Here is a 27,415-nt window from a genome sequence, read left to right as displayed (position 1 = left end):
AGCCAGGCTTGTGCAATTTTATGAATTCAGGTGCCAGACACAGGAATAGAATCACCAGGACATTACAGGCCTGAAAGGGACAATCGTGAGTTTCGTTTCTGATATGTCACATTTATGGTACTTCTGAGATGTCCAGGTGCAGGATTCACATGAGTTGTTGGATATAAGTCAGGAGCTAGATTAGCTGTCTGGACTGAATGATAAATTTCTTAAAGATATTAATTGAAATATGTAATAGAGATGAAGTTGTCTAGGTAGTCAGCAGTCCCCACCCTTTTTGGCACCAGGGACGGGTTTCGTAGAAGACAGTTTTCCACAGGGTGGGGAAGGGGATGGGAAGGGGGAGTAGTGAATGACGAGGAGCAGCTGTATAGAGAGATGAAGCTTCTCCACTCGCTCTTCCACAGTTTATCTCCCGCTGTGTGGCCCGGTTCCTAATAGGCCACAGACTGGTACCTGATCTGCAGCCCGGGGGTTGGGGACTGTAGGTATAGATAGAATGCAAAGACAAAGTCAGCGATAGAGCTATAAGAAACTTCAGCATTCAGTGGCCTTGCTGAAGAAGTTTAGCCGGGAAAGGAGACAGAGAAATTGTGGCCATAGGAAAAATCAAGAGAGCGAAAATCTACTCACCAGATTTCTCCCTTATTTCTTCATTTCCAGAATACTAGAGGCCAGGGTTATATCTCCCAGGCATGAGATCAGAGAATCTCACTCTAAGAAATGGACAGGTGCAAGAGAAGAGACCTACGATACTAACTTTCAAAGGATCCTCCAATGAAATGGTCGAAACTGTCCCATATTAAAGTAGAATGACTGTCACTTAACATGCTCTTCACCGTCTAGAGGGCTCGAGTCTTTTTAGCACCGAATGCTTGAATAGGAAGAGAGAGCCATGATCACCTGCATTTGAGGATAGCTTCTACGTGGAAAGACAGAAACCGAAACAGATGGATATGAGTTGAGTAGGGGAACTCACAGGAAACAGAGACGATATAAGAAAGAAAAATTTCTAAAACTGTAATTATTATCTTTATAAAATGAAAAACATATCAATGAATTGCCATAAAAGAGTAAGAACCAATGAATATGAGTTCTTAGACTTTAAATTAGTGTGGTAGAATTTAAAATCATCAATAGAAGGTTTAAAAGATAAAGGTAAGGAAATCTCCCGCAAAATAGAACTGAAAAATATAAAATAAAACAAATCTATGAAAATAAGTACAATAAAATTATCAAACCTAGATATCAAATGTTCAACTAATGATATTTCTAAGAAAAAATAACAGAGAAAATGTAGGAGATGTAACTGTTAAAGAAATAGTACATACCAGGAGGAATGGCTCATGCCTGTAATCCCAACACTTTGAGAGGCTGAGCTGGGAGGATTGCTTTAGACCAGCCTGGACAACATAGCGAGACCTTGTCTCTACAAAAAAATAAAATTAGCCAGATGTGGTGGTAGGTGCCTGTAGTCCCAGCTACTTGGGAAGCTGAGGCAAGAGGATCCCTTGGGCCCAGGAGTTTGAGGCTGTAATGAGCTATGATCACACCACTGCACCCCACACTCTAGCCTGGGCATCAGAGTAAGATCCCGTCTCTTAAAAAAAAACAAAACACAAGATAGAAAAGAATCCACCGACCATTTGACATAACACTTTAAAAAATTAAAAATTAGATCCCTACCAAGATTCATTATCATTAAATTTTAAAACATTATAGATTAAGAGAGAATTCTAAAGACTGGGGGTGGGGAGGGTCATATGAGACAGTATCCATTACAAATGATGACAAATCAGAATGACATTGGCATTGCCTTCAAACTTCTGAAAGGTTATTTTCAATTTAAAATTATATGGCCAGATAAACTATACTTGTATATGTAGAATAAAAACATTTTCAGAAATTTTAGGTCTCAAAAAAGTGTACCTGCCATGCACATGTTCTCTGATAGCAACTGAAAAATACATTCTACCAAGACAAGTAGCCATCAGACCTGGAAATACGGAATTCATCATACAAAGAAGCAAGAGGAATTCCCTGGGTCAAGGTGAAGGGAGTTAATCAAAAGGACACCTGTGCTGTAGCGCTGGAGACTGGGAGCTCTGGGTATGAGTGGGAGGGCAGAGGGCACAGGAGGGATATAAATGGAACTTGCAGATTACCTGAGCATCCATCCATAGCAAGAGGAATTTTGCAGTTCTCAGAGTTTAGATGAAGAATTTGTGATAAGCCAAAGAACACTAAGCAAGTGATACATGTACGTAGAAAACTAGGCAGTCACCCTCTCTCAGAAAATTTAAAACCTGTAAAAGAATGGAGTTGTGTTCCTAGGTCACTACTTAGATCATCCGTGAATAATATTTACAAAATTGTGTTTGTGCTAAATAATTGCCTAAAAATTTGATAGAGGGAAAGGGAACACATTACTTGATGTGTGTATGTTGTGGGAAGTGGGAGAACGTAAGCAACCAGTGGTGGCATTAAAGATCCACATCCACCCCCGTCGGAGTGGGAAGGCACCAGGTGACAGATGGTTAGGGGGTGGAGCTTGGGTACAGACGCCTCTCTCAAGAAGTTTGGCTTTGAAGGAGAAGAGGGATGGCTGGGCAGAAGTTGAGTAGGGAGCTGGAGTCAGTGTAGGCCTGTGTTTAAGTGGGAGAGACTCAAAAACGTTAATAGGTTTTAAAAACCATTTTCCAGAGGGGCAAGTTGGATATACATGAGCGGTGGAAGGGTAGTTAGTGAAATTCATTGAGAAGACATGAAGTGCCATATGGGACCCACGTAGCACAGGTGGAGGGACTGACCTTAGCTGTAAGGATAGAGCCATAAATAACAGAGAGGGAGATGTTGGTAAGTTTTTATTTTTGGTAGCAGGAAGATGAAAGAGTTCCATCTGATGGCTGCTTTTTCCTGTGGAAGGAAAAAACAAAGTCATGTGCTGAAACAGAGGTGCCATGGGTCAGAAAGCTACGGGGTGAAGAGTTTGAAACCACTTTGTGCTTAGGTCAGAGAAAGGTGGTAGGATTGCTGGCCCATGTTGTGGCTCCAGTTGAGTTTTGTGAATGTGGGTTTGTAGTGTAACAAATATGCCTCTTTTGTGTGACTCCTTCCAACACTGCTCAGCCAGCTGTTTAGGACTGGCCTGGAAGACCTGCCTAGTTGGGTTCACCCATGCATGGGGTTTTGCCAAAAAGGTGGACTGGAAAACGGAGTTGGGGGAAGCATTGTGTGCTGGCATGCGTGTTATTGAAATGATGGGCTAGGAAATCCAAGCTGAGTAAAGGGGACAGTGAAGAGAGGTGAGGAGCTGGTGGAAAGTTGCAAGGTTAGGAGACAGTCCTATTGGGTCAAAGGAAGGGAAGAATGGAAATAGTCGAATAAGCAACAACAATAGCAGTTAACTTTATTGAGTGCTAACAGTGGATCAGGTCCTACTTTATGCATTTTAAGTGTATTTATTTTATCCTTTAACCACTTTGGTACCACACTCACCCTCCTCAAAACCATGCCCACAGCCAGCACTCATAGTCCGCACGGTAGTGTGTGCTGTGCATTGACGACGAATCCGTTTTGCTCTTGTGTGATGAGGAAAGCTTTAAAGCACTGAAAGCTTGTTTTACTTTATAGGCAGCTTTACTTGTAATGTAAATCAGAATAGGTAACATATACATATATGATTTCATTACGTTATTTTTAAATGTTCACAATTTAATTTTGATAAGTGAAAAACTAGAAAAGTCATATCACGGATGTTGGCTAAAGTCGCAGTGCACATTCATCTGTGGCTGTCGACTATAGTTGACGCTGGTACGGAAGTGGTTAAAGGAGGTTCTGTTAAAACTGACGCACTGAATAGAGAAGTGAATTCTTTAAATCACGCACATCATCAGTGAAGGAAAGGAGATGAGATTCACATTCAGGTTTTCTGGCTCCAGAGCCCACATTTTTAACCAGGATGCCCCATTGGAGCTGTTTGGAGGTAAATAGGAAGTGGTAAACCGGAAGGAAGGGAGATTAGGGTCAGAGAGCAGTGTTTGGAGGTGGTTACAGATGATAAAGTCCGAAGTGTGACCATGATGTAGACTGCTGAGTTGCAGTGGAAGAGGTTATTGGAGAAGACAGAAAGGAACTTTGGGGCCAGGGTATTGGAAAGGGCATCCAAGTGAGAGCTGAGGTCAGATTGTGGCAGAGATTGGCTTGGCGGATTGCAGACCTGAAGCTACAGATTAACCCTATCACTGGATGAATGGAATTCAGACTGCAGCTCCCACTAGATTGAGACTGGTGGTGGTTACGTTATATTTCTGGGACCTGTCGTAGGGTTGAGCATATTTTTATGATTTAAATGTGTGATGAATGAACAAATATAAAACAGATATGCATTAACTGAAGTGACACTCATTTTGGTGTGCTTTCCTTAGCCCGTTGACAATTTTTTGTTTTCTTTAATGTCTTCATTTATTTGTTTTTCATAGGAAAGCCCATAACAGTGGTGAAGACTCGGATCTAAAGCAAAGGAGGAGGTAAAAAAACAAACAAAACAAAACAAAACTGGAAGGAGAGTCAGAGAGGAGGAGGAATGTTTAGCAGATTAGCAATACTCAGTGTGCTCAGAGTGGAGGCAAGAGTGGGGGGATTTCTTTTTTCTTTCAAAAGTCAGTTTTAGCTACAACTGATTCTGTCTTCCATTCTGTTGTATCCTTAGATATTTCTCTTTTTTTTCTGCTCCTCTGTGTCTCGGAGGAGCCGTCTCAGTTACCTATTGCCATATTATAAACCACTCCAAAAATTGATGGCTCAAAGCAGCAACAACCACATTTATCTTGTATCATTCTGTCAATTGAACAGGAAGCTTTTTAGTTTTAGCTAGTCTTGCTCAGGGTCTCAGGAGGCTGTGGTCAGTTGGCAGCTGAGGCTGTGTTATCCAGGGGCCTTTCTCATGTTGGCGTTTGGCAGAGTGGCTGAAGGCCTGGGCCCCTGCTACGTGGTCTCTCCATGTGGCTAGCTTAGGCTGCTTTAGGCGATGGTTGGGAGGAAGCAGAAGCTAGCAGTCCATTAAGGGGTAGTGCTGGAACTGGCAGAGTATCACTTCCACCTCATTCTTTTGGTAGAATAAGTCACAGGACCAGTGTAAATTCAAGGGCTGGGGAAGTAAACTCCACCTCTCTCAATATGGGGTAGGTGTGTGACAAGACTTGTGTCCATATTTAGTCCACCATGGGTGCTTATAGCTTTGCCACGTCAGAGTTTGTTGGATGTGGCTGATTTTGTGGTCTTTTCTGGGAACACGATGACATTTGTCTTCATCTGCTTTCTTATTTCCCTTGCATTGCTGTTTTCCTTGAGCTATAGGCTCATTCGGATGTCTTTGTTCAGAAACACTGTCTGGGCGAGGGATAATACAGCTCTTTATGTTTGAATAAGTAATTTTATTACAAAATTAATTCCAAAGAACCAATTCGAACCTTTCTGAATTTTTTTGTCATAAACATGTTTTTTTTTTGCTCTTTTGCTCTTATCATTTTGTCTTCAGGTCACGTTCACGCTGTAACACTAGCAGTGGTAGTGAATCAGAAAATTCTACCAGGGAACACCGGAAAAAGAGGAACAGGTAATATCTGAATATCATAATTAACTGGCATTGTGAAATCAGAGGCTGTCATTGGCAGCAGAAGCTGTGTATCCTGTATATTGGTAAGCCTGGTTTTCTCATCTGTGTTTAAGAAGGAATCTGGCACTATTTTGAAGCCACTTAGTTTAGAGACCTCAACACTTTGAACTGAATTTTCTTATCTTGACAATAAGATGATTAAACAATTTGACAATGAGGTTTCTTCATGTTTAAAACAAAGATAATTCCATATTTAGGTACAATCTGTAGTGAATTTTTCTAAGGCTGGTAGGAAAGTTTACCATTTGTAGAGAGATTTATCCCCTGAACTTTTAACATGGTATTGTTATTATTTTATGCAACCAAAAATGAGAGACTCATTGTTTCATAGATTCCACAGTTTTAGGCTCGTGTATATTTGCATGCTAATTTGTGTTTACATTCATGCCAGGCACCCAAGATGAGTAAATGCAGTTAGTTCATATATATTTAAGGCACATTTTTAAGAGCTTATTAGAAACATCATTTATTGATAACATGTAATCAGTATTATTGGGGGGCTTACTATATTAATCAGTTCTCCCTAGTTCCAAAATATTTATCTGAAGAGAACAAATACATGTGATTAATGAAAAGAGTACCAAGTTGGGAGTTAGATTTGGTTGCCAGTTTCTAATTCAGTGGTTCTCAACTGGGGGAATTTTATCATCCCTGTCCCCTCTCTGAAATGTTTGGCAATGTCCAGGGACATTTTTTAGTGTTATGATTGGGTGGGTTGAGGGATTGCAACAGGCTGGGGATACTGTCAAACATCCTACAATGCACGGGACAGCTCCTGGCAACAAAGAAGTACCAAGTACAAAAACGTGTCAGTGGTACCATTGTTGAGAAACCTGTTTTTACCTAACATGGAAGTCTGGCCTGGTTGCTTTACTTTTCTGGGTCATCTTTGTCTCTTCTGTAAAATGAGGAAGTTGGATTAGATGATCTCCAAAGTCCTTCTTTTAGTGCTTGGAGCCCTTGTGCTTGGCACAAATTGAATCGGCCACCCTCTGCTACTCTAAAGACTGTGTAATAATAGCCCAGACAGCATTGTAAGAGTGTGGACCCTTTTCTTAGGAAAGCTTTCTATGTGGAGCCTTCTTATGGGCTAGAATTACACTAGATAGATGTGGGATCTCAATGTGTTATGACACCTTTCTCAAGGAAATGGTTTCAGTTTCTTCATCAGTAAAAACCCAAGTGTACGAGTCCTCCCTTAGGTACCCTCTTCCTGCTCTAAAATTTAATATTTCTGCACCAACAACACAAAGCAAGAAAATCTGTTTTTCTATTTAAAACTTCTTGATCAAACCAGCATCTTAACAAATCTATTTCTGTTTTGCTTGATGTATTCTAAATTATGCTCATAGATGCACTATTCTCAACTATTCAGAAGGTGGCTCATTTAAAAACAGTGTCTTTTGGGGCCAGAAGTACTCCAAGTGACATTTGCTGTTGAAATCGAAACGCTAGTGAAAGTTGCCATCCGATCTTTAAATTGCTCCTCGCTGATCTGCTTGGGCTGGCTTTAATGTTCCTTGTAGCTCTTTTCTCCCTTAAGAGTTTCTTCCTCCTCCTCCTCCATGGGCAGATTTTTATTATTTTTTCTTTCATGGGCAGATTTTTAGATTGGCTTTCTTGTACCGTGTAGGAAGTATGTTTTAGAATGATGATGGTTCTGACTGTTTAAATGTTAACACATTTTGTAAGGCTGGTAATGAGGAATAGCTTTCAAAACACATTCTGACACATTTCCTGCGGAGGATCCAACAGGGTTTCACAGTCGTTTATTTTACCTGCAGAAATATTGCCCTAGGGTTACATAAGTCACCTGTGTCTGCAGAAGATGAGGTCTAGAGTCTAGCTTCCAGGAGCATAGCAAAAAGTAGGCAGAGGAAGAAATACGTATTTCAGTTCTGATGCCCACTTCTGCAAATTCTGATGCAGAGAAAGATGGTGCAAACGCATTGCGCTGCCTCTGCATGCTGCTCACCCACTATGCCATGCTACTGCTAACCCATAGTCCCGTTATTAGCCTTTTAAATTTTGCCAGAACATACTCATTCCCTACCAGGATGCATAGGTCTGAGTATTTGAACTGCAGTTTCTGCAATAATTATAACACCTAAGACGACAGAGAGTCCTTATTTCTCCCTCAGTTTCTCTACTTACATCCTCATCTCCATCCTCTTGCCTCCCTCTTCATGCCTTCTATCACCTTGTTTCCCTTACCCAGTTCCTTGCTCTCTCCTAGGCTTCTTTCCCGAACTTTCTTCTTTCCGTCTGTTTTCTCTAAATTCTATCTCTGCCGAGGAACCATTGGTATGTCACAAAATAATCCGAGGATTCCAGTCAGGGTCTTGGTTTTGCCATGTGCTGATATTTGATGTTGGGCAACTCATTCAACCAATCCACATCTTAGTTTTCTTGTCTTGACAGTGGGGGTGGGGTGTATGGCAGCTGATCTAATTTGTTGAATGAGTTACTGTAAAAGATCAAAGAAAATCTAAGAGGTTGAGAGTGCTTTTGGGTATAGAGCCACACAGTCTCATACTCAATTTTGGAGTTACTGCCTGTTCTTCACCTGTCCTCTCCTCCACCCCGCTTCCAGTCATTTTTACTTTTCTTTTGGTCCAGTCTTCCATTCTCCCACCTTTCCTGACTTTACACATTTAGTTATTTTCACACCAGACATTCATGGGTAGGTTTTAGGGGTCTCATAACACCATGAAATTTTGTATGAAGAATTGTGTGTGCTTTAAGTGCACAATTTTCTACAGGGTCTGTAGTTTTTATCAGATTCATAAGGGGGTGTTTATATGGCCTCCAAAAAGTTACAAAATATTCATTGTGATCTAAATAGTAAAGGATAGGTTGGTATTGGGAAATTAAATGGCGTTTCAGTTCCCTGGTAGGATTAACAGCTAAAATGCACAATTGCAAAGCTGTGGAAACCACCCAAGTGCCCATCAATTCATGAGTGGATTAATAAAATGTGGTATATGTATACCATGGAGTACTATTCTGCTGTAAGAAACAATGGTGATATAGCACCTCTTATATATTCCTGGATACAGCTGGAACCCATTCTACTAAGTGAAGTATCTGAAGAATGGAAAAACCAGCACCACATGTACTCACCAACAAATTGGTATTAACAGATTAACACCTAAGTGGACATATAGGAGTAACATTTATCACATGTTGGGAGGGTGGGGGAGGGGAGGAAGGGATGGGTTTATACAACCACAACGAGTAAGATGTGCAACATTTGGGGTATGAACACGCTTGAAGCTCTTACTCGAGGAGGGAGGGTGGCATGGGCAATATATGTAACCTTAAAACCTGTACCCCCATAATACACTAAAATAAACATAGAAAAAAAAAAAGCTAAAATGCTTAAACTTTCCTTAGTGATTACGTACTTTGCTCTACTGACTTGCAAACCATCATGAAACAGTTGGTTCAATTCAGTTCATCACATTGGGAATCTACCCTGCTCAAGGCACTATACAGTTAATAACCTGTGTGAATATTAGATAGTATTCGCTTTTACTAGTTGGAAGTCCCTGAGATCAGAAGTGTCAGCCAGCTTCTCTATAGGTTTGAGCTCATGAGCTGTGCCCTGCATTTTTTCCAGGGCATAGGCTGAAGGAGGAGTACCTAGGAAGTAGACTTAGCAGAGTGAAACCTTTCATGAACCAGCTTTCCCTGAAAATACCTTGAGCTTAGTAAAATATCCTTGACATTCAAAGAAAGCAATCTGCAAAATATCCTTCGCGCTATTGATAAGACTCAACAGTCCTTTGAGCATTCACTGCGGAGACTCTCTGGATTACTCAGTCATTTCTCTAGCTTCACTGTCTTGCTAGGCTCTTAGAGTTTTGAAGTGGGAGATTTGGAGGAGTGAGCGACATGAAGAAGTAGTCTGGGATTTTTTTGCAACAGCATAAAAGTGGAAGTAACTCTGGAGCCTGGCGAGGATTAAGAGTAAGGAAAATGAGAGTTGTTCAGGGTAAGAGCAGGACTAGGGGAAACTGGCAGCAGGGGACCATTTGAACCTTTCTCTAATTTTTTTGCATTATGATGCAAACCATGTCACAGGTTTGCATCATAAACACATGAGTCATTTATGTGAGTCTGTGTGTATGTGCACGTGCAAATTGGGGAGCCTGTGTTTTGAATTTGACCCTGCTTTAAGGAGTTCTGTGGCTCCGAGCTGGTTACTTTACTCTTTGAATCTTCACTTCTCATGTGCAAAGTAGAATAATACCTGCCCTGCCTGTACAAACCTTGCAAGAGGTTTGTGAAGAACCAGGAGATAATGGAAGTGTTTTGAAAAGTAGAAAGTGCCCTGCATAGGCAGGTTCTATTCAATTAATGAGAATGTTTATTAATTTATTGAATTAATTAATTAATTAAAATGTTAATTAAATTAATGAGAATGTTTAGCGCTGTTTAGTATTATTTGAAGTTCCTGCAGTGTTTGTAAAATAGGGCCCAGCTTTCCCTTAAACAAAAAAGAAACATTTCTAACATGAATTTGTTCTGGCACAAATGTTAGAGTTTCTTGCTGCCTTTTTGATATCTTTTAGGATCTTTTAGCCTAGTGGATAACCATTAGTATCTGAATAGTCAATTAAGAGAGTTTTAAATATTCTAACTGTGTTCCATAAGGTCTTTTATTTTTCTAAAAAAAAGAAGAAACACATTTCTGTAGCAGAAATTGGGCACTCTACATAACAGGGATGATACAACGGAATAGGGCAAATCCTAGATCATGATTTTGGTAGGGTTCCGTTGTGAGAGTGGTTAAAACAAACCCACAACTTGATTGTTATCACCATACGCTAGGGGAATCAAAGTATTTGGAATGTTAGCAAACTTGAACCAGCGGGCATTTCTTTCACATAGCCTGAAAATAGGTAACTGCTTCCTTGACAAAGCATTGCCTACTGCCCTGCCCCTGCTCTAGGGCTGCAAAAAACGATAAAAATCGTGGATATGGAAAGAAAAGTTCATGCAAAGCCAACGGAAACAAACTGTTTACCATGTCACAGGTGCAGGGGTTTCTGAGTTCTACTTTAGACAGACTGATATGAAGATTTAGACGTTTGACATGGACGATTTAGGGCTTCCTGGGCATAATGGAAAGTGACAGAGATGACTATGAAAGTGGAAAGCTGCACCAACGGAGGAATGCCATTACATTACCGAGTGAGGGCAAAGCAGATTTTAAAATTATGAAAATAGCAGAGTTTAAAAGGAAAATTGTACCAAATGCAGTCCATTGTAGTAGACGGAGGATAAAGAATAAGTGGAAGAGACAGAAGTATTTTTAAGAGCAAATAAGAATAATGTACTGGTGGTGGGAAAAGCAAATGAATTTTTTTGCTTGCTGGTCTGAAGGGAGCATGTCAACAGATGCCTAGAACCAACATAAATTTCCCTAGGGAAGGAAAAAAAAAATGAAGATTGCTTTATAGCAGATGATCCAAAAATGAGTGCAGTTGATGAGAAACACAAGTTCACAGTCAGCTGGGCCCTGCGGGTTTTATTTTAGCAATAGAGTGGCCGTATGAAGCAATTGTCTGAAACGTTGCGCTATAGTTGAAGAGTAGAGGTTTCTTTCAGAGTTGGGAACTCTATTCCCATTGGTAAATCAGGGGCAGGACAATAGGCAATGCTTGTCAAGGAAACAGCTACCTATTTTCAGGTTATGTGAAAGAAATGCCCACTGGTTTAAGTTTGCTAACATTCCAAACACATTCCTCCCCTGCCCCATAGTACAGGGCGATAAAGTTCATTTTGGGGGGTGTGTGTTTCTTTTTTAATCACTCTCATAAAGTCCTAATCAGAACTCAGGAGTAACGTATATTGCTCCTGTCATCTGAAGCTTCATTGTACATTTGCTTGTAAAACTTCTTAGGTTCAGCATTAAACATGGTCTTTTATCTCAGCAGATTAGAAGTGAATTAAGAACTGGTATAAAGGAAGGCCCTATTAGGAACAAAACTACTAAAGGGAGAGGACAAAGTAAAACTCAGGGATTTGTGTAATTTGTGTAATTCATTGGTAATGTGAAAAATTTTGCAGAAGAGGCAGAACTATAATTGGTACGATAGGAAAAAAGGGACTAAGAATAGTCATTATCTTCATTATTATTATCAAACGATTATATGGCATTTCATCTTCAAAACCTTTGCAAACTTTAATTAAATGTCAAAGGTAGTTAAAATCTAAATTGCATGGATAGTCTGGAAAAGTAGAGTGTTGAAGTTTGGTGAGACATGGAAGAAATATTAACACACTGGAATTCTTCTATTCTGTAACATTGCTGGAATTTGCTCTGTTCTAGAGCAACCCTCTTCCTTGTACATTAATTTTTTAAAAAGCCTTATTAATACTTCCTACTATAGCTGTTGACTCTATAGTTGTAGATGGGGAAATAGACAAAATATAAATGCTGACTTACTGGATCAACGGAAAGAAACATTTGGTGTTTTTTTGAGGTTCACCTTCAAATGCAACATTTATCTATTCATAAAAATGAATAGATCGCCAGTATAAATTACAGTGGACTCTTTTTTCCCCCCTTGAGGTTGTCATGGCTATGAAGTAAGAGCACATTTTGGCTTTTTAAAAGGTACTGTGTCAATGCAATGCTTGCAGTATTTTATTGTTTATGATGTAAATCCATGTATCAAAATTAAAATATAGGAAAGGAGCAAAAAACCAGTTGAATGCTCTACACCTAAGAATAAATTAGGCTTAAAAGTCAGAATCATTATGGGAGACATGTCTTTTCCATTTAAACATTTCTTTATTCATTCATGTATAAACAAAATAGTTACCTCCTGCCTCTTAAGGACCAAATGCTACAGTATTCTTTTAGGGCTGGGATTTTCTTTCCAGGTAGCACCTGTGTTTTCTGGAGCAGGTCAGCAATGGAAGAAATGACACTTTCATTCATGTAATGAGGCATCATTAACCAGAAGCTTTTTGTAAGGCTGTAATTTCAAACTTCATTACAGACTAAGGGAGCCACACCACCCATTATTCAGGAAAATGTGCTTCGGTTGTGACTCTCCAGTGGATCTTACATTTTTAATGAGTCTTGTTAGAATATTTATGAAACAGCATCACCAGCAGAGGGCATCTGTCTTTCGAACATGTGGGTCACAAGGATATTAGCTGATAGGGTTTCTCCGCTCTCACTTTATTTTTTAAAATTTTTTAATCTTTTTTTAAAATTTAATAATTTTTATTTCAAAATATTAAGTGGGGGTGGTGCAAGTGTTGTTGTTTTATGGATGAGTTGTATGATGCTGAAGCCTGGGCTTTTAGGACACCTGTCACCAGAGTAGTGACAGTACATTATGCCCTCATCTTTAGACCGTTCAATTGGAAAAGTTAAAGGTACATGTTATAATCTGAAACTATTTCTGATTTAGACTTTATCATTAACAAGCTGCAGGAAATATATGTGCTTACGTCTGAGGAGTCTTAATTTTTTACTATCACAGTAAAGTCTGAGTATGAAGGAACAACTAAATCCCACAGTGGACGAGAATGAACATACGGTAGTGGTGCTTCCTTTACGTGTCGCCTAAGGCAGGCCTCATCTTTGCTAGTAAATTTGACTCTCAAAAGTCGAGATCCTAACTTCCTAATAAAAATACTTCATGTCGTAAAATTAGTTCTGCCCATAAACTATTCAGTGATTTTGTTCAGAAAGGAAACTTCAGGCCAGGTGCGGTGGCTCACCCCTATAATCCTACCGTGTTTCCCTGAAAATAAGACAGGGTCTTATGTTTATTTTTCCTCCAGAAGACATCCTAGGGCTTATTTTCAGGGGATGTGTTATTTTCCCCTCAAAGCCTCAGCTTGCAGCACGCACAGGATGGCCGGGACCTGACGGGAAGGTGACCTTGTTGGTGGGGCTGCCTGCACCTTTCCAGTCACCTCTGGGATAGTAGCTGTCACGATGGGGCAGATGAGAAGGGCTGCTTGTCATCTTTACCACTCTGCGACGAAATGCATGGGTTGTGCATATATGCTGCATAGCCATGCCCAGCACTAGGTCTTATTTTTGGGGTAGAGCTTATATTGTGCAAATGCTTAGAAATCCTGCCAGGGCTTATTTTATGGGTAGGTCTTATTTTTGGGGAAACACAATAGCACTCTGGGAGGCTGAGGTGGGAGGATAGCTCAAGGTCAGGAGTTTGAGACCAGCGTAAACAAAAACAAGACCCCGTCTCTACTAAAAACAAATAGAAAGAAATTAGCTGGGCAACTAAAAATATATATATTTAAAAATATATATAGAAAAAAGTATCCAGGCATGGTGGCTCATGCCTGTAGTCCCAGCTACTTCGGAGGCTGAGGCAGGAGGATTGCTTGAGCCCAGGAGTTTGAAGTTGCTGTGAACTAGGCTGACGCCACAGCACTCACTGTAGCCTTGGCAACAAAGTGAGACTCTGTGTCAATTAATCAATCACTGTAGCCTGGGCAACAGAATGAGACTCTGTCTTAATCAATCAAGAAAGAAAGAAAGGAAGGAAAGTGCAGTCTAAAAGACTCCAGGTTTAGGAGTAGGACACCTGGGTTTTGCATGTGATCCTGGGTCCAGCAATCCAGGTGAGTTCCTGTGGTAGGGTAGATGCCACACTGCCAACCTGACACCTCCCAGTTGGCTGTCTCATCCTAACCCTGACCTCTCAGTCCTGGGAATGTCCAGAACTTCCCAGGCCAGGGGCCTGTCCAGCAGCAGGCCAGGCGGTTTCTGACTATCACATGATACACAGAAAGGCTTCTAAGTGTAGGTTCTGGCCACAAAAATGTGTGTATGTGTACCCACACACACATGCATGCACACACGTGATCCATATGGCATTTTCAAATGGGAGTGTTTGTTTTAAAGAATGATTAATAATTGTGATAAAAGTATATTTTCTTGAAAGGCAACACACGTAACCTAAACATTCTTACCCCCATAATATTCTGAAACTAAAAAAAAGTATATTTTATCATATTTTTTCAGATATTTCTAATATTAAGGTCCATAGCAGTATGTTTAATTTTAATTTACTCAGGACATGGCTATGAGAGAGGGAACTACATTCTTAAATCTGTGAAAAATACCATGACTATTTCCTGTTAATCTTCAAATAATAGTCTATTAGAAATGAAAACTTCAGTGAGGAAATATATATACTTCAAAGCCTTGGAGTATGTTACAGATAATTTTTTACTTAACACAATTTCCCTTTAGTTTCTTCCTCATGAAATACTGTTCTTTTAACCTGAATTTCCTTTACGTTATCTTTAAGTTCTATGTGAAATGAATATTTGTCACCTGTCGCTAATTTGCGCTTATAAGCCAGCTCGGATATCCACCCCACAGTCTATATACTAAGTGCTGTAACAGAGGAACCAAAAGACATCTGTTATAACAGAAAGAATGGCCCAAACATGTCTGTTCTTTTCACTTTTGTCTGCAAGTAGCTATGCTCATAGGTTGTTCAGTACTTGGGTGAGTCCTTTGCAATCCCCTGCTGCTCTCTCCGCCCTGGGAGACAAACACTCTGCAGCAGCTTCCTGAAGAGCTTACCTATATTATAAGTTAAATATTCAGATAACAGGTGTTTGGTTTTTGCAAGGAATACTCACAGCTTCGTAGCATCACTGCGATGCAATTGGAGGACGGTATTTACACATGAACTAAGTACTCGCTTCCCCTCTTCTCCCTCAACGCTGCACCTCGTTATTCAGAAGCCTTGTTACAGCGGAAGTCCAAAACTTCTGCAGGCTCAGTGTGGTCCTTGAGGGGTTTTATTAGGTCCATACAGTGCTTTTAAAATTTGGAACTATACTTGACATTTGGAAGAGTTCATTTTAAAAATCCAGATTTAGGAATTATCTTTTTTTTTTTTTTTTAAATGAAAAGATTTGGTAACACTGTCCTGTGATCTCACGGGGCAAGTGCCTATGCTCCCCAATCCTTCCTCTGTTTCCCTTTCTTTCCTTTATAGTCAGTGCTTGCTGGCACCTGGCCACATTGTGTGTCCAGCCCCCATTCCCTCTTCAACACGGGACAGCCGTGGGCAGAATGGTGTGTGCCTACGAGGCTGCTAATGTGTTACGCCAACTTATCCAACCTCTTGTAGTTCTGGTATTCTAGCTTTAAAAATGGGAATTTTTTTTCTGGCACCTGTTGTTGATGAAAACTTTGACAATTTGAATTATTAGGAACATTTCAAAGTAAAATCATTTGTTGCTATTTTTACTAGCACATTTTAAAAAAAGTGATATTGTTTCATAGATTAAGATCGGCTCTATAGCAGATACCACTGTTTCTTTAGCCAAGCCCGAAGTATATTTTAAAAGAGTTTTTATTTGCCACGTCTTTTTCTTAGAAAATTTTAAGTGAGAAGTCTGAAAATAACATATATGTACATATTTAATATGAATATTATAATATATACTTACATATGTCACGCCCACTTATGGATATATTAATCCAGTTATATACATTTTTAACTTTCAGCAATTTAATACATTTTTTGCTTCTTTAAATAAGTTTTACAAGCAAGCTTAGGATGAACCAAAAACAAGGCACCGTGTATGTGGATGTTAACTTTAGATGAATGGTTTTTCTTTTCAGAATCCGGCAGGAGAATGATATGGTTGATTCAGCGCCTCAGTGGGAAGCCGTGTTGAGGAGACAAAAGGAAAAAAATCAAGCAGACCCCAACAACAGGCGATCCAGACACAGATCCCGCTCGTATGTGGACTCTCCTTATATCTTGATTCAAAAACAGTGAGCTTTAAGTGGCAAGTGGCTGCTCGGGTCTTCTGAGTGGGTTAGCTTAGCCATGATTATCCCCTTGTTGGTCATATTTACCTTCTACGTTTGTGACATTCATTAACTGTATTTGATGCTGTAGAAGTTGGAGCACAGCCCAAATGACATGTCATGAAAACAAGGCCACCAAAACCGTATTTTTGTTTTGTTCTGTGCTGCTTTTAAACCGAAGTATACATTCAACTGAATAAATAGGAATGGTCTCCTTTGTCGTGGAGCCTGGCCGTTGCTGAAATACCTGCTGCTTCTCTCCATTTGAGTCTGCACAATTCTCTGAAGTCTTGTCCAGAGTGAACCAGATGTGAATATCTTCCCATCAAATTGCCATTTGTGAGCAGTAGTCAGCGAGCGATTCATTACGCCCCAAGGTTGGGATGTGCGTGCTCTTCCTGTTGCTAGGCAATGCCATGTGTGAGCACAATTGCCCCACAGCTGTGAGATTGCCCAGCCCCCAAATTGGTTTTCTTTGAGCCGATAAAGTTTTATAGGTGGTGTTTTTTGTTTTTTTAAATCTGTGCATCATCAAGATTTAGACCCTCCACCTCTCCATTTCCCAAAGCATACCTTTTTAAAGCGAGCCAAGACTAAGTACAGATCCTTTTGTGATTGTGGGTGGTTAGATGTCTGGGGTTGATTACTCGTGGGAGGAGGGATTAAGGCCAAGCGTCTAAGATAAGGGAACGGAAGGATGTTGGGAGTGGGTGTGGAGACAAACTAGATGGTGGGGAGGGGGGTGGCTGTGAGGGAGCCAGGGAGGAGGGCGACTGAGGACAGCTGTGAGTACCAGATAAGGTTAACTGAGGCCAGGAAAGGACTCTGCAGGGTACACCCCAGGGCCTTTGTGCTGTGTGACACTAAGTGACACTTCTCAGTCTTAGAGGTTTAACTTTTAATTAGAAGGTAACCCAGAGTGTATAGCTTTTTCTTTTCTTATCAGTAGTACATCATAATGAGTGATGACTATTTCTTTTGTGACAAAAAGCCTGCAAGTAATCACTACGCAGTATATACCCTTAGCAGATTTATTTATTATTCTATAATGTTTTTTGGGGGGGAACCTAATTATATTGTTGTTCTATTTTGAGCAGAAGCTAATGAAAAGTTCTTTTTGTCTTGATAGCACCTCCTCCCAACCCCATTAAAAAAGGGTGGTTTAAATATGAAAGCATCAGACTTCATTGAATATATAATTGTTTAACTAAAAGGCACAGAACCCAAGATCAGATCCAGCGTGGGCATGGTTAAATCTTTTGCAGCCACGCTTTTACTTTTCCACATGGAATGTTTCTCCTTGAGAGACTTGTTATACAAAAAGTTTGGTAACTTGATATTAAATCTTAAAACAGCACTCAGTTTTTCTAATCGTTTCTAAAGCATTCTAAGTTCAGTTAAATGCCAGTAGTGCATTCCACTTATTTAAAAAAGAAAAAGTAAAATACAAAAGTCCTGTATATAAAATTTTTTTAAGGGATGAGGTCTTGCTGTGTTGCCCAGGCTGGAGTGTAGTGGCTATGCATAGGCTTAATCCTGCTATTGATCAGCATGGGAGTTTTGGCCTGCTCTGTTTCCACCCTGGGCTGGTTCAACCCTCCTTAGGCAACCTGATGGTCCCCTGCTCTTGGGAGATCACCATATTGATGCTAAATTTAGCACAGACACCTGTTTGGTATAGCACATGACAGCCCAGAACTCCTGGGCTCAAGCAATCCTCCTGCCTCAATGAACTGGGACTACATTTTGCGACTAGATTTTGGAGGAGACAAAAAACATTCCTAGAGGCAATAGTATGGAACTATTCATTTTTAAATAAAGTTGACAAATACAATAATTCAAAGTTATTGAGTGTTGCTATACTTCAGTTATATTATGGGGCAAATACTTGTATACGGGCCTGGGAATTTAATCATTTTTTGAGTGATCTGAGGTTCATTTAATAGCCTAAGGAATACATTTTTTTATGGAGATAATTTGAGGTGAAATGTACACAGAGTCAGATTTTATCATCTTATGTGTACAGTTCATTCAGTTTTGACAGATATATACATAATGTGTCCATTCTTCCAATTGAGATGTAGACTATTTCCATCATCCAGAAAGTTCCCTCATGGTCCTTCTAGTCAGTGTCCACCCCCATAGGCAACCACTGTTCTGATTTCTATCATCATAAATTAGTTTTTGTCTCTATTGAACTTTATATAAATGTCATTACATAATATGCTCTTTTAAAATCTGGCTTCTTTCATGAAACAGTATCTTTGAGATCCATTCATGGTATCAGTGGCTATTTAAATTTTTTGTATCAATATGCCACAATTTGTCTATCCATTCTCCTCTTGATGGACGTTTGGATTGTTTCCAGTTTTTGCCATTGTGTTAAAAGCTGCCATAGACATTCTGTGCAGGTGCGTCTCTGGAATCTGTTTTCTTTTGTCTTGGGTAATACCTAGGGGTGGAATTTCAGAGTTAGACGGTATTTGCAGTTTAATTTTATAAAGAGCTACCAAAATGATTTCCAAAGAGCTCATATCATTTTACACGCCATTAGCCATGTATGAGAGTTTTCATTCTGCCCCATTCTTGCTTATATTTGGTTTTGTTTGTCCTTGTTAATTTTAGCTATTCTAGTAGGTTTGAAGTGGTATTCCGTTGTGGTTTTAATTATTAATAGCATTTCCATGATTACTAATAATATCATCCACATTTTTGTGTGCTTATTTGTTATTCATATATCTTCATTTTTAAAGTGTCCAAATTTTTGTCCGTCTTGAATTGGTTTTTTTTTATTATTCATTTGTAAATTACTTATGTATTCTAGATAAAGTTCTTTTTCAGATATGTGTATTGTGAATACTTGCTCCCAGGTTGTGGTTTGCCTTTTCTTGTTCTTAACATTGTTTTATGATGAGCAGACATTTTTAATTATGATGAGCAGATGTTTTTAATTTTGATGAAGACCAATCTATAATTTATTTCATTTATAGTTAAGAATTTTTTTCATATGAAGGAATATTTGCCTACCATTTGGTCACAGGTAGTCTTATACCTTTTTCTAGCAGTTTTATAGACTTTGCTCTTATATTTAGGTCTATGATCTATCTGGAGTTAATTGTTGTGTTTGTCTGAGGTAGAGAGAGAGTTTTTTCCCACATGTCTTACCTAGTTACTCCACTACTGTTTTTGAAAAGATTGTCTTCATTGAGATGTCGTGTGGCCTTTATTGAAAATCAGTTGACTGCTTATATGTGGGCCAGTTTGGTTTCATTGATCTATGTGTCTATCACATGTTGTCTTACTTACTATAGTTTTATAGTGAGACTTGAATGGGGCAGTGTAAATTCTCCAACTTTGGCTTTCTTCTTTTTTTCCCCCTAAGATTGCTTTAGCTATTTTAGGTCCTTTGCATTTCTGTGTAAATTTTTGGATCAGTTTGTCAGTTTTTAGCACCTCTCCTACCAGAAAAAAAAAAAAGCTTTAGATTAGGAGTATATTGAAGCTGTAGATCAGTTTTGAGAAAATAAGTATCCTACCCATCCAGTAATCTTTAGCTCCTTTCAGCAATGTTTTATAGTTTTCAGTACAATTATTACATTTATTAAATTTGATCCTAAATATTTAATATTTTAGTTGTATTGAGCTGTACATTTAAGAAGTTTATTTTCCAATTGTTTGCTAGTATATAGAAAAATAAATGATTTTTTTAAAATACTGATGCTATATCTAGCTACCCTGCAACCTTGTTGAATTCACTTACTAGCTCTAGAAGCTTGCCCATTTTTTTGTGGTTTCTTAGGATTTTCTACAGTTATGATCATATTGTTTGTGGCTAGAGACAGTTTTCTTTGATGTATAATCTTTTTGCCTTTTATTCTGTTCTTTCCCTTATCATACTGGCTAGATCTTCTAGTACAGTGTTGAATAGAAGTGGAAAAAAAGCAGATGCCCTTAAGCTTGCTTGCTTGCTTCCGGGGAAAGCATTCAGTATGTCTCATTAAGTATGATGCTAGTTGTGAAATTAAGGAAGGTCCCTTCTAGTCCTAGTTTGGTGAGTTAGTGAAGAGTTTATCGTGAATGAGCTTTGAGTTTTGTTATACACCTTTTCTGCATCTACTGAGATAATTGTATATGAATTATGTTTATTTTGTTAGTGGAGGTATTACATTCTATGTAATTCAGTTTTGAATGATGCATTCTTGCGTTCCTAGGATAAGCCTCTTGTGGTCATGATGTGTTATACTTTTTGTATATTGCTGGATTCTGTATGCCAGGCGTCCTCAAACTACGGCCTGCAGGCCATATGCGGGTGTTTTTGCCCGTTTGTTTTTTTACTTCAAAATAAGATATGTGCAGTGTGCATAGGAATTTGTTCATAGTTTTTTTTTAAACTACAGTTCAGCTCTCCAACAGGTCTGAGGGACAGTGAACTCGCCCCCTGTTTAAAAAGTTTGAGGACCCCTGCTGAATGACATTATTTTAAGATTTTTTTTCCTATGTTCATGAGAAAAATCGATCAATAATTTTCTTGTAGATCAGGTTTTTGGTAATAGTATAATACTGCTCATTTAAAATAACTTGGGAAGTATTCTTTCTTCCTCTATTTTCTGAATAAGTTAATGTAAAATTAGCATTTTTTTCTTATATATTTGATATAATTCACCAGTGAAACCATCTCTGGAATTTTCCTTATGGAAAGTTTTAAATTACAAAATCAATTTCTTTAGCAGATATTGGATGATTTGTATTTTCTGCTTGTTATGTGTAGGTTTTGGTAATTTGTGTTTTAAAAGGAATTTGTTCATTTTATCTAAGTTGTAAAATCTTTTAACAAAAACTTGTTCATGATTCCTCATTATGTTTTTTAACATCAGTGAAATCTGTTGTGATACCGCCATTTTCATTCCTGGTGTTGTTGATTTGTGTTTTCTCCTTTTTTTTTTTTTTCCCTTAATCTAGTTATTTTAGGGAACCAGCCTTGGGTTTGTTGATTTTTTATTATCTGTTATCTATTTCATTGATTTCTACTCTTTATTATTTCTTTCCTTCTATTTATTTTGTCTTTTATTGCCCTTCTTTTTTCATCATCTTAAGGTGACACTGATTTTAAACCTTTCTTCTTTTTTAATATAAGCATATCCCCCTTAAGCCCTGCCTTATCTATTAATATACCTCATATATTTTTAACATGTGTTGTTTTTATCATCATGCAGTTCAAAATGATTTTCAATTTCCCTTGTGATTTCTTTGATCATAGGTTTTGTAGTTGTGTTGCTTAATTTCCAAATATTGGGGGATTTTCTAGATATCTCATTATCATTAATTTCTAATTTAATTCCATTGTGGTAAAAAAAAAAACCTGTATGATTTTAATTTATTGAGACTTGTTTTAAGGCCTAGCATATAGTCTTCAATGATGAATGATTTGTGGACTTGAAAAGAATTAATAGTCTCAGTCATTGGCTGTGAAATAGATCCAGTTAGCTGATAGTGTTCAGATAGTCTGTGTCTTTTCTGATTTATCTATTTTTCTCAAGCGGTCATTGAGACAGGAATGTTAAAATCTCTAACAAGGGAATTGTCTGTTTTACCCTTTAGTTCTGTCAGTTTTCACTTTAAGTTACTTTGAAATTATGGTATCAGGTATACACAAATGTGATTTTTTTTCCCTTCTTGATGAGTTGATCCCTTATTCTGATAATACTGCTTTCCCTGTATCTTTTGTACATGCACATACTTGTGTATATCCACTACACCTTTCTCATGTTTACTGTTTACATGGTATATCCTTTTAATATTTTTGCCTTAACTCTAGCTATGTCTTTAAAGTACATCGTTGTAGACAGCATGTAGTTGGTCTTACTCTTTTTTAAATCTAGCCTGACAATCCCTACCTTTTAAGTTGAATGTTTAGTCTATTTACTGTTAGCATAATTACTAGTATTTTGAGACTTAAGTCTACCATCTTGTGCTTTTTTTGTATTATATCTGGTTTTTGTTGGTTTGTTCCTCCTTTCCTACTTTATTTGACATCAGTTGAATATTTTTTGATATTCCATTTTACTTTCTTCATTGATGTCTTACCTATATTTATTATTTTTTATTTATTTATTCTCTCCATGGCTTACACTATGATTCCTTAACCACACTGTTTAGGATTACTATTGTTAACAGTTTATATAAAATTTAGAAATCTTGGAAAAATATAGCTCTATTTATCCCATCCCTTTGTGCTATTGTCATTTGTTGTATTTTTGCTTGTTGGAAGCCCTAAATTGCAGTGTTATTATCTTTGCTTAAACAGTGTGTTGTTATTTAAAGAAATTAAGAAAAGAGGAAGAAAAACTTTATAGTTATTGCAGTAAGCAGAATAATTACCCCTGAAACAGGTCCAAGTGTTAATCTCCATAACTTGTTAATATATTATGCTGGATGGCAAAGGAGAATTAAGAATGCAGGTGGAATTAAGGTTGTTAATAAATTGACCCTCAGATAGGGAGATTATCCTGGATTATCTAAGTAGGCCAGAGGTAATCGAAAGCATTCTTAAAAGTGGAGGAGGGGACAGAAGAGGAAGTCAGAGTGATTCAATTTTGAAACGACCGCTGTTGCTGGCTGTGAAAATGGAAGAAAGGGCCTTGAACCAAGTGTGTAGAAGTCAGAAAAGGTAAGAAAATGGACTTTCCCTGCAGTCTCTGGAAAAGAACACAGCCCTCCCAACACCTTGACTTTAGCCTGATAGCTTAACTCCTGGCCTCAAGTGATCCTCTCGTCTCCCTCCCAATGCCAGCTTGAAAAATAAGAAAAAATTAGCTGGGCATCGTGGCACAAATCTTAGGTTCTAGCTACTCAGGAGGCTGAGGCAGGAGGATTGCTTGAGCTCAGGAGTCTGAGGTTACAGTGAACTACCCTGCACTCCGGCCTGACAACAGAGCAAGACCCTTTCAAAAAAATGTTGTGTATCTTTCTGGAATTTATTTTAAAGTAAACCATAGTCCTGGTGCCACTTGGTGTTTGAAACAAATAAGCAAAGTAAACCATAAAAAGATTTAGCAAATGTTTGAAATGATTTTGTAACTGGAACTTGATTAACTAGATAGCTGATACGACCAAAGTGCAGTTAAGATAGGAAAAAAAAAATCTATTTGTGTGAAGAGTAATTCATTCAGAAATTGCTCTGTGTGGATAAAAAGCATGTTGAGAAAGAATTAAGAAAGGAAGCAAGAACAATTCGAAAACTTTTGCAGTGCTCCAGGTGAGAGATGGTTTTGGCTCAGAATAAATGGTGGTGGTGGGAATACCAAGAAGTAGATGGATGTACATTCTGGAAGTAAAGCTGACAGGTTTGTAGTGTGAGAAGAATTTGGGGTGATTTAGTCTTTGAGCTGATCAACTGAGTGGGTAACCATGCTGTGTTACAGAGATGGGAAGGGATGGCCAGGAATGTGTGCAGGGAGAGAATCAAGATTTCTGTTTTTGTTAGATTTGAGTTGCCAAATAGGCAGTCAAATGGAAATTAATTGAGCAACTGAGTAAAAGTGTTACAAATACAAAATGATGGATTACTTTTTATAGAATGAACTGGGCTCTTTGACGTCAAAACCTGAGGCTTATTGACAATTAAGAAAATACCTACTGATGCTATTGTCAGACCTGTGTTTGCATTGTGGGATGCCCAATTTCAGCTACTACCTAATCTCCATGAGCTGCTTTCTCAACAGCACGGATGACAGCATGCTCATAGGATTTTGCTGAGCAGTGAGGTCACATGTACCAAGTGCTTGTGGCATAATAAATACTTATGATGGCAGGTACCTTTATTATTAGTAAGTTCCCCAGGTCTCAGTTTATCTCCAGAAACACTACAAGGTCTTTGATTTTTTTCCCTTGAGATGAGAGGCGGTGAGAAGTGAAGAGAGTAGAGTGGTCCAACTCCCTCAAAGTCTGCAAAGATTAGAATTCGGTTCTGTGAGAATTGAGGAACCACTATAGTTTCTTTAAAAGTAGAAACATGATAAGAGCAGTATCTGAGGAAAGCAATTAAAATTGTTCTTCAATATGTATAAATCTAGCTCCAGGTATAGAATATATATACATAAAATATTTAAAATGTATAAATATGCATACATTAAAATATTACATATATAATACATATGTATATTTGAGCTCTCAGTAGATGACATTTTAAAGTCATTGTTTGATGCTAAGAAAGATCCAATTGAAATATGAAAAAATACAGTAGAATACCCACACCTTTGGCAACATGGCTGAAAAATGCTTTCTTGGCTTTGGACCACTGACTGCTGTGACTCTACATTCTCCTACCTAACCGGAATCAAGACACCCTTGAGGTCACAAATGACTGATACCCATCTAGAGGATCAATTGCTCTATCTAGAATATTTTTTAGCTACCCTCAACATGGTGTTCATGTTTACTATCATTAGGAAAAAAGTCACCTTTGTTGAAACTGCTTTTTCTACACGGGCGAATCTTCACTCACTGGGATGTTTGGAAGAGGCATTAAAGCTCAAACAATAGTTTTGGTAGGGTCAACTTGTGTGTAAGAGAAGGCTCGGGCTCCCTCTGGTGGTGATAATGTCTTACTATTTTTATTTATTTTTATTGAAAAAATATTGGTAATGTGGATGAAGAGGTTGTCAGGGTGAAGTGATATTCTCAGTTAAACACAAACCAGGGTGTGGGGGGGTAGGGATGGGTAAACTCACAACTAATGGGTGCGGGGCTCACTGTATGGGGGATGGGCACGCTTGTAGCTCTGGCATGGGCGATGCAAAGGCATTATATGAAACCAAAATGTTTGTACCCCCATAATATTCTGAAAGTTTTAAAAGTCAAAATTAGGAAAAAAAAAAAAAAGGCAGGAAAAAACCCCACAAAACAGAACTCTGGTACATTAGATAAAGATTTAACATGAAGCTCCTGGATGTGACTCCTGAACTGTCTTCAGCAGCTGGGTTGAGCTCTGTGGCTTCCGAATGCTGCTTTAATTTGGAGGGGGAAGAATGGAGAAGAGAAAGACATCTCCTAGTTAGGTTTATTCTTACCACCTAGGAATGTGAGAGGGAATTACTGAGATATTTGTTAAGTGCTTTGAATTCTTTAAATAAAGATGTTTTATAAACTTAACATATTTTCAACTCTAAATTTCCTTTTAGAGCAGTGGTTAGTATAAAGATGACAAAAATAATAAAAGTCCAATGCTGCTATATTTATTATTTTACTTTTTAGTATTATGTAGTATACGAAATATAGTTATATATTGCACATATGGGTTTTTTTAGATAATATAGTTGGAGAGTTTGGGGGATACAAAAGTGTTATATACAATGATGGAGTTTAAATGCGTTGTAAATTTATGAATTGTTTTAGAGTTTTGGAAGAAGGGAGAGTGATTTGTAAATTATGTCTCATCAAACTAATTTCTCTGATTAAAGTGGAATATTTATGCAAATATTTACATTTTTAAAGTGGATATTTATAACTTATACAAGATACGGATGAGGAATGCTTTTGAAAAATATTGGACAAATATTGGCCTGAATGTTTATTCTCTATATATGTCATATCTGTGTACAACTCAGCCTTCTATTTCCTTAGGAACTTATTTGGATAGTTTCAGTAAAGCATCTACATAATTAAGGGCCTGTTAATTAAGAAAAATGGCTGTTAAAATTCCACAGCTTTCTAAATCCACAAGTTGATGTTGAGCTGCAGATGAGTTCATCCTAAATTATTGATTAAATATGTGCAGATGTAAGCGCAAAAATAACATATTCCTCATTAACATGTAGCTTGTGTTTACTTTTGTTAAATCACAGATGGTCTAGCAATCAGAGGAAACTAGCATTTTTTTAGCTTTGGAATTTTTTTCTACCTTAAAACTGAAATTGCTGGCCATTTCAGAACTCAGTTTAGTTAAAAATATGACTATTATGGTGCTTCAGACTAAATCCTAAATCTTTTAGGACCAATATTTATGGCTATAAGGACTGATGATCTCATTCAGATTAAGATGACATTTCTGCTAATTCTGAGATGAGAGTAAAAGGCATTTCCTATGAAGTTACGACAGCAGTAATTTTTTTAAAACATGAAAATGCTCTTGTTTTTTCCCCTGATCATTAAGGTAAAAAATTCTCTTGGCTTAAAAAAAGAGAGAGAGAATAAGTATAAATAAAAACATAAAACTACCTGCAATTCCAGCACTCAGAAACATCTACTGTTACCAGTTTTTTGTATCTTGTTCATTACTCATCTCTCACCACTAGGCATGGTGTGGTGGTCACGGCATGCATGTTCTTCTTGGCTCTCATCATTTTTTTCTCATTCTCCCCCTCTCCTCCCTAAAAGCATTTGGCTTTGAATTTCATACCACCAAATTATACCACTTAACAAATCTCCTTGTATTACTACTTGTCATCAGCTGCACCCTAGGTCACTTTCCTCATGGAAGATTTAGTTCCTGCTATCATCGCTCTTTCCAACATTATTTCAGTATTCACAAAAAGGATCTTTACAATAACAAGGCTCTCAGTTATACCACCTAACTGTACGTAGCCACTTAATTCCAAGGTCATATACCTGACTAATGGTTTTCAACAGGGGAAAATTTTGTCCTCCCACCCCCAGAACATTTGGCAATGTCGAGACTTTTTTGGTTGTCACACTGGGGAGGTGACACTCATCATCCTACTATGCACAGGACAGCCTCCTACAACAAAGAGTCATTACTGAAAATGTCAGTAGTGCCGTGGGTGAGAAACCCTGCTATAACTTGAAGACAGCCAATACCCTTACTATTGTACCTCCCTGAAATAAGAATAATTATCAGTTAGAATAGTTTTCTAACCTAGATTTTGTAAAGTTAACTTTTT

The 27,415-nt window shown here is 38.2% G+C and overlaps 1 protein-coding gene across 1 annotated transcript in view; it reads left to right on the top strand.

Moving 5' to 3' along the window:
* Window positions 1-27,415, top strand: part of EPB41L4A (erythrocyte membrane protein band 4.1 like 4A) — a 241,476-nt gene that overhangs the window by 199,967 nt on the left and 14,094 nt on the right. Inside the window, exons 17-19 of the mRNA XM_076008268.1 lie at window positions 4,482-4,529; window positions 5,540-5,617; window positions 16,326-16,445. Coding sequence (XP_075864383.1) covers window positions 4,482-4,529; window positions 5,540-5,617; window positions 16,326-16,445 — 246 coding nt within the window. The remainder of the gene's footprint in view (window positions 1-4,481; window positions 4,530-5,539; window positions 5,618-16,325; window positions 16,446-27,415) is intronic.

Source organism: Microcebus murinus, chromosome 11 (assembly GCF_040939455.1).
Source record: "Microcebus murinus isolate Inina chromosome 11, M.murinus_Inina_mat1.0, whole genome shotgun sequence".
NCBI classification, from domain to species: domain Eukaryota; kingdom Metazoa; phylum Chordata; class Mammalia; order Primates; family Cheirogaleidae; genus Microcebus; species Microcebus murinus.
The sequence above is the reverse complement of the archived record's forward strand: the minus strand, read 5'-3'. Positions and strand labels throughout refer to the sequence as shown.